The following is an 8,454-nucleotide window of genomic DNA, read 5'->3' as shown; positions in this document are numbered from 1 at the left end:
ACACCCCAAAACTATCTTTCGGTATTTGTTTCATTAGTCCATTGTTGATATAGTACCAACATGAAACAAATACCAATATAGGTTGGGTGGAGTTTGAACATTTTTATACAGTAATAGCAAATAAATATCTACCCTATGGGCACTTATCTCACTGTAGGCATCGCTTCATGCATCTCCAGACACACCTAATTCATGTCCTATAATGCTGAACTTCATTTGAATAGCATATTTGTTGGACCAGGCCGTCATCAACCATCCAGCCTTTCAGTGCCTCTCGCAGCATTTTCATTTACAACCCCGTCAGCTGGCTTCTTTCGCCACACACTTGGGGCTCTATTCTATAGCATGACCGAAAAGTAAAAGGCAATGTCCCTGCTTTAGCGGAGATTGAGCCGACATGCGCAGCGCGAATGCAAATCGGAAATGACCTTTGCATTTCTATTGGGGAATCTACGGATTGAATGGAGCCCTTAAATACAGACAGTCTATTAAAAGCAGAGTTAGGCATCACCCTATGTCCATACCTTGTTAAACATTTGAGAACTTTCAAAAACACAACACAGATGCACAGACCTAACATTGCAGATACACTTTCGGGTCTACTCCAATCTTATCCATCTAGCCCCCCGTCGTAAAAATATATACAGTACCAGTCAAAAGTTTGGACACATACTCATTCAAGGGTTTTTCTTCAGTTTTACTATTTTCTACATTGTAGAATAATAGTGAAGACATCAAAACTATGAAATAACACATGGAATCATGTAGTAACCAAAATTGTTAAACAAATCAAAATATATTTTATTTGAGATTCTTCAAAGTAGCCACCATTAGCCTTGACGACAGCTTTGCACCCTTTTGGCATTCTGTCAACCAGCTTCACCTGGAAATTCCAAATCTTTCGACTGGTACGGAGTATATATATATATATATATATAAAGAAGCTTGAAGAGCATGAAACAAAAAAAAAGACAAGGAATGCCATTTTTTCTTTTACATCTGTCAAGCTACAATGTAGACTTCCACTGCCAGTCAAAACAGAACCTCTATGGAGTCCGTGCAGGAGGCAAGATTGAATATTAATTTGTAATAACAGGCTGAGAATGCAGACAAATACTTTTTACCTCTTTTTTTTTAACACACCACGCTATTAAAGAAGGCACACATTAACACATACAAATCAAAGTTTGGCTAGTATTCTTCCACAGTTGCCTTTATTTACACCAATATCCACAATGTTAATAGCAATATGGTAAACATAAGTACTGACTATTACAGTTATTAAGGGCTTGTCCATAAGGGGGCGCTATGTGCCCGTGAGTGATTTCTCGGGACCCTGCTTTAAGACACTTGAATAGCCTGAATGATTACGCCTCACCGTGGAACCAATTCTCACCAAGTGTTAAGGATGAAACAAAACTCGTTTTTGAGGTTGCAATGAACTGCACCCCTATACTCTTCTTCAACAACAGTCATATTGAGGGCAAGTTCAATTCCTCTGGAGTTATCATAGCACTACCAGGTCAAGGATTCTCCTAACTCATCAGGCCCCGAGGCGGCCGCCACCTGTCACGGTGCAGCAGAGCCCCTCCCCCCGTCATTGTATTAGGTATCATGACAATGAAACCCCCCACCCCCACCCCCGCCAGTGACAAACATAATGGCAAATCTGTGATGCATGTTGGGTCGATACTGACGCTCATGTCTCGTTCTGCAACATCATTCCATTAACACAGAATGAATCACTTGAAGCATTATCAAATGAGTCATTTCACAAGGTATGCTGCGTGAAGTAAAGTACCTACCCTTACCTCAAGGGGTCCAGTTGACACTTAGCTGCACAACGGTAAGTTATTGCTAAATCCCACGCGTCGAGGGATGTAATACCGAACGTGTGTACTGAGTGGGGCCTCCATGTCGTAGAGGGTCTAGAAACGGCTAGGAGTTGAGTCTCACCACAGTTCGTGTAGCTGCTTCATGGCGACGCCATGTGTGTATCTTCACGTGCAGTGCATATGCCTGTACACACACACATACAGTATACACATATTACAGGCAGGGTGTTCGTTCGTGTCGTGAGGTGCTCTCTTAGGTTGAGGGCTTGGGTCCAAGCTAGAACAGGCATTGTCCATAGCGTCGGTGGTCGACTTGCAATCAGTCCTTTACATTGAGTTCTGGGGCTCCTGTTAATGTATTCTTTGGCCTTACTGAAGGGTATAGAACCGCCCCCCCCCCCCTCAAAATAATACCACCACATTTTCTATATTCTGTGAATCCATCACCCTTCTGTGATCAAGGAGCATTGCAATAATACCAATATGGTACAAAGACATCAGGTGTGGAGGCTATTCTCGGGCGTCTCGCCAAAAGGTGTGTCAGTCCCAGTAGTTGCCCCCTTTGAGCTCCACTTTCCCTAACTCAGAGGAGCGCGGTTACATCGCCTGTCATTTCGGAGCCTCTAGGTCCGACTCCTTAGCGCTCAGTAGTTGTACTTGCCTTGCTCATTTACGGGCGAAGTGGCAGGCAGGAAGAGGGGCTTGGGGGGCACTTGGGGCTTGAGGGAGGCCGTGCGGCGTACGATGGCTGCGCGGTGAAGGTGGGGTGGTTCGCTGTAGCTGTGCTGCCGTGTCAGGCAGGCACTGGGGATGAGCGGCTGGTGGACCTCACAGCCGACCCCTCCCCCACCACCACCTGACGAGTTCATCCGGGTGAGCAGTTGGTGGGGCGGTGGCCCACCCCCGTCCTGTCTGAAACTGTGTTGGCGCGGGACGGCCCCTCCGTTGCCCATCTTGATCATTAAGTGCCTCTGGGAGTGGTGGCGAGTCACTGCGCTTCGCTCGGGGATGGACTGCTGCTGCAGTGGGGTGGCGCCTGCCGAGGTGGCGGCGGCGGCGTCCGGGGGCACGTCCAGGCGGCGGGTCAGACTGTCCCTGGGCAGGGTGGAGGAGCTGTAGTACATGGCTGACTCAGTCTCGGGGATCTGGGGCTGGGATCTGAAGCTGCTGTGGTTATGGCTGGAACTGGAGCTACCCGGTAGGGGGGCACACGGTGAGGTCAGCACAGTGATGCTGCGGCTGCCCGAGGCGCTGACCTCGTAGATGTGCTTGAGGAGCTCGTCCAGGGCCGCCACGTCCACCACCGTCTGCGGGCAGCAGGAGTGGGAGGCCAAAGCCCCCTGCGCACGCTCATCGTTGGGGATCTTCCTCTCCTCAGGCAGGTGCCCCAGGGCTTGGCCGTTGGTCAGGCTGTGAGAGAAGGGGAACACCTGCTGGGTGACGGACCTGGACGAACCCAGGCTGAAGCCAGTGCCGGGGGGTGCCTTGGACTCCTTGGCGTTGTTGCAGTTCTGGTTCCTCTCCCACTGGTTCCGGAAGGCCTTCATGTTCTTGATGGGCAGCTCCGGGGTGGAGTCTGGGGTGGGCAGGCCCGAGAGGTTCTCCCCTTGGGAGAGGTTAAGGTCCGGGTCTCCCAGGGACATCCCGTGCCTCTCTGGAGTGTGCTCCTTCCCACTGGGAATGAAGGAGCTGTACATCTTGGGCGTGGACACGTCCAGCTTCTCCTCTTTGGGCTGGCCGTCCAGCAGGCCGTTTAGCTTGGCCAGGCTGCGCAACGAGAGGGCGGGGTGGATGGATGCCTCAGGGTCCTTGCCAAGCCGGTGGGCACGGCGGGCGTTGTGACTGCAGTAGCATGACACCAAGAAGCCGGAGAGGATGGCGCCGAGGAAGAAGGCCACCAGAACGCAGGCGATCAGGAGGGTATAGTGGACGCTGGGGCTGGACTTCTCCATGTCAGGGAGCCTTCGGACACCTAAAGGAGAAAAAGCAAGAACAAAAGAAAGAAAAATACGTCATGACTTAGCCCGTACGAAAAAAAAAACTTCCTTGTCAGGTCCTGTCATGACATCAAAAGGCTTTCACATTCTCCCCCCCCGCCACATTGTGGCTGTAACAACGGAAACATTGCAGTGTCTGCAAAAACGGAAACATTGCTTTTAAAATTTCAAATCGAGCATCTTAGGCTATACTTCCGCAATACGGATTGAATCCAGCCCCCCAAGTCATTCATTCTTCCCTCCATCAAACACAGAGAGCTATCCTGCCAAGCACTCTGCTGCCACTGTCTCAGGAGGCCACAACAGAGAAGCCTCCAGACAGTCTACTCGTTCATCATAACAAACACCCAAATCAGCCCAGACTCTAAACACAGAGCACACAAAGCTTAGGAGGACCCTGGGAGGAAAGCCATGTTTTTTTCTCCCCCTCTGCAGAGTTGATTTGAGTTCATACTTCACTGCAGGTGCACCTGGCTCCTCGCACTGGCCAAGATCAACACTCCCGATATCCAGAAGCTTATCGGGGCTCGAACAGGCACGCTGCAGCCACGGATTTGCAGCCCGGTTATGGCGAGGCTAAATGAGAATGGTGCCCGAGCCTATCCAGCAGAGCAGCAGCTGGGGTTGGGTTTAGCCCAGCAGAGATAATGGTGTCTATGTCCTCTGGGGAGCTCCATTAAAATGTCATGAAGGTCTAACAGAGGGATCAGGAAGAGTGGTTGAGCATGCTGGACCGGGGTAACTCATGAAGGTCTAACAGAGGGATCAGGAAGAGTGGATGAGCATGCTGGACCGGGGTAACTCATGAAGGTCTAACAGAGGGATCAGGAAGAGTGGATGAGCATGCTGGACCGGGGTAACTCATGAAGGTCTAACAGAGGGATCAGGAAGAGTGGATGAGCATGCTGGACCGGGGTAACTCATGAAGGTCTAACAGAGGGATCAGGAAGAGTGGATGAGCATGCTGGACCGGGGTAACTCATGAAGGTCTAACAGAGGGATCAGGAAGAGTGGATGAGCATGCTAGACCGGGGTAACTCATGAAGGTCTAACAGAGGGATCAGGAAGAGTGGATGAGCATGCTAGACCGGGGTAACTCATGAAGGTCTAACAGAGGGATCAGGAAGAGTGGTTGAGCATGCTGGACCGGGGTAACTCATGAAGGTCTAACAGAGGGATCAGGAAGAGTGGATGAGCATGCTGGACCGGGGTAACTAAAAGAAAGCATCGCTTGTCACTTCCTGGGAAAAAAATAAAATAAATCACATTTTTCATTACAAAGGCTACCATGTATATAGTTTCATAAGATGTTGATATCTTGGGAGTAATTGTTAAAGTGTGAAGAGTGAAACAGCACTTGGCCCCGTGGTCTTGCAATCAGAACAGATTTCTAGAACTAAAAGTTGGAGGTAGAAGAATACACAATAATGACATCCTTTATGCAAAAGGATACTGAAACAGAACACACACATCCCGCCCACCACTAATAGCATCTCCCCCTGGTGAGCACCAACACTCTGACTTTCATCTCATCGTTGTCTCTTTTTTTTCCCTCCAAAGTTAAAAATAGGGCAGGGCGAGAGAGAGACAGATATGGTAATTAGACTCAACCAAAACGAATGTCTTTCTCTCGAAAGCCCCGTCGAGCAAAGCCCTTCCCGTGTGGTTCTCATATAGACTCATATGTAGGTCACATATTTCCAGAAAGAGTGATGTTCTCAGAGGATTCCTCGCCTCTAATGGGAACCAAATGCATGATAAGCCTCGGATTTCAGCACCGGTTTGAGATCCCGTGCACCGAGCGATATGCTGGCAAGGCCTGCCAACCAACTTTAGAGTAGCATTCAAGGGTTAAAACGTAGGGATCTGCTTAGAGAGTCATGGCTTCTGTTGTTGTCAAAACAGTGTTGAATGTGTGAGGTATCTAACAACTCCAGTAAACAGTTATGACACGGAAAATTGATTGGCTTGGATATGCTCCAGCTATCGTTTGACAACAAAGAAAAGTCAATATACTGTATAACAACATCTTCCGTTTGTCATAGAGTACAAATGACTTCAATTAGACACCAAGCTATCGCACAATCAAAGACATTTTATGACAGGGGCAAGAACAGAGAAAGGAATATTCAGGGTCTGAGTACGTCGGTAGGTACAGGGACTCCAGCACTGGCATTAGATTCTACTCACAGGCCGATGCAGTGGCATTCGCGCGGCGTGAGACAAGGTTTGTTGATGTTGCCTTTGTTGCAGCACACACTGTCCATTGATAGTGTTGCTTAAAAAAGGTCACAAACTGCTGACCAATATTAGAAACCCTGTTACCTTTGGCCTAAGAGAGTGTGACGCACGCACACACTGTTGTCTCTCGTTTCATTCAGCGACCAAATGGTCTTGGCCATTAGTCAAGTCTGATAGATACACAGTCCCAAGTAACCTGCACTTTATTTAGCCTTTCTACACCTGCATTGCTTGCTGTTTGGGGTTTTAGTCTGGGTTTCTGAATAGCACTTTGTGACATCTGCTGAGGGCTTTATAAATACATTTGATAACTTTCCATGACACTTCTGGCAATGTCAAGCACAGACCGGTTAATATATCAGCCAATCAAAATGGGACTGTTTGATACTTCACAGCAGTGCTACTTCTGTTGGCAGGACAGCAATGCTACTGTACGTGAAGACAGATAATGAGATGTTGACGAAGCATTCATCTTGGCGTCATTTTGACACGATACGGCGCAGTGTAAGCATTATAGCCCGTGCTAATAAAAGGGTGTGATCGTGCCTCTTTATTTGGCTTCAATGAACAGGACCATATGGATATCTGCTGGGAGTGTGAGGTATCCAGATTTCTCTGCTTAGTGCCAATGGAGGCTAGACCAGGCCTCAGGACTTGGCAGGATGTGTCTTTTGAAGGATTACGGAACTGCCGGTGAGCAAAACAAGCATCAGAAACTCTACCCTGCCTTGAGGTGATATTCTGAACAAACGTCCTCTGGTAGATATAGGCAACGGCCAAAATAATGGGTAAGAGGGATGCAAAGTATATTGAAAGCAGATGCTTCTACAAAAGAGTGGTTTGTGAGTTAGTTAAGCAATCGACATCCCATCATGCTTAGGGTCATGTATAAAAATGCTGGGCAGTCCATTATTTTGTCTGTCATGGCTATAGGATGACAATGCCCCCCTCCATCTACAGTGCACGAGTGATCACTGAATGGTTTAATGAGCATAAAGACAAATGTAAACCATATGCCATGGCAGTCTCAGTCACCAGATCTCAACCCAATTGAACGTTTATAGGAGATTCTGGAGCGGCGCCCGAGACGGCAACACACCAAATGATGGAATTTCTTGTGGAAGAAGGGTGTCGCATCCCTCCAATAGAGTTCCAGACACTGTAGAATCTATATCAAGGTGCATTGAAGCAGATCTGGCTCATGGTGGCCCAAAATTATATTCAGACACTTTGTTGGTGTTCCTTTCATTTTAGCAGTTACTTGCATATATGTATTTTTGTAGGCCATTTTGTATAAATCCCAATCAAAAAAAAATGAACTGTGTGCATTTTGTTCTCGGTCATAAATGGTAATTTAACAGCAGAACAGATAAGAGATAATTCTGACAGATGAATATAACATTTAGCACTTAGTGGTGGAATTGGAGTGCCCAGTGAACGCTCCGGTAACTGAAATCCAGATAACACTCAGAATAGTACTATTATGAGTGTGTATATGCACGTTACCTTAACACATGTAAGGCTTTTTGGGATTAGTGGTTGAGGGGAAAGGCATTATGACTAGAGCCCGCCAGGAAACAGAATCAGAGCTGTCAAACAGTTTGCATAATATAATATGTTTCCTAGTTATACAACTAGAAAATGGTGCATTTTCACGTATCCAATTGAATGGGGGAGCATCTGGTATTTTCAGCAGGTCTTTAAGTTCAGCAGAGCTCCACTTCAGGTTGCTGGGTAATGTATTTCTGCTTGAGTTTATAGTCACACATGTACGTTCTGAACCTGAGCACTCTTGAGCCAGGACAATGGGAATGTTAGGTTTAAGTAATAGGTGAAATTATATATGCTGGAGAGGCTTGTGATTGGTTAAAATAATCCAACCAGCTTCAAAACCAGCTTATATTTGGTAAAAACGGCTTCGCTCAATTTCTGGTTGGTCACTGTGTGAGAGGTCTAACAGTTAATAAATCTTCTACGAACACTGATCAGTAAAGCCTTTTACTCAGAATTATGAAAAGCTTTAGTCATTCATTGCCATTAAAAAAAATGTATTTATTACCATATCTATATGGTACGGGCTCCCGAGTGGCACAGCGGTCTAAGGCACTGCATCTCAGTGCAAGAGACGTCACTACAGTCCCCAGTTCGAATCCAGGCTGTATCACATCCGGCCGTGATTGGGAGTCCTATAGGGAGGCGCACAATTGGCCCAGCGTCGATCAGGTTTGACCGTGGTAGGCCGTCATTGTAAATAAGAATTTGTTCCTAACTGACTTGCCTAGTTAAATAAAAGGTGAAAGGTCAGGCACACCTTTTCACCAGCCAAAGAAAGGAAAATATTTTCAGTTAAAATCTTCCCCACCCCATCATTAAAGTGAATT

The 8,454-nt window shown here is 47.2% G+C and overlaps 1 protein-coding gene across 4 annotated transcripts in view; it reads right to left on the bottom strand.

Annotated features, from left to right (window-relative positions):
* Positions 1-2,227: 2,227 nt before the first annotated feature.
* LOC112264750 (semaphorin-6D) overlaps positions 2,228-8,454 on the bottom strand; it is a 101,944-nt gene continuing 95,717 nt past the window's right edge. For all 4 annotated transcript variants that reach the window (XM_024441548.2, XM_024441547.2, XM_024441551.2 and 1 more), the window contains one exon: positions 2,228-3,807. In XM_024441548.2, the coding sequence (XP_024297316.1) occupies positions 2,480-3,807 (1,328 nt within the window). In that variant the 3' untranslated portion in view covers positions 2,228-2,479. The remainder of the gene's footprint in view (positions 3,808-8,454) is intronic.

This window comes from Oncorhynchus tshawytscha, linkage group LG13, assembly GCF_018296145.1.
Source record: "Oncorhynchus tshawytscha isolate Ot180627B linkage group LG13, Otsh_v2.0, whole genome shotgun sequence".
Classification (NCBI taxonomy): domain Eukaryota; kingdom Metazoa; phylum Chordata; class Actinopteri; order Salmoniformes; family Salmonidae; genus Oncorhynchus; species Oncorhynchus tshawytscha.
Note: the sequence above shows the minus strand (reverse complement) of the source record. Positions and strands in the feature narration are given on the sequence as shown.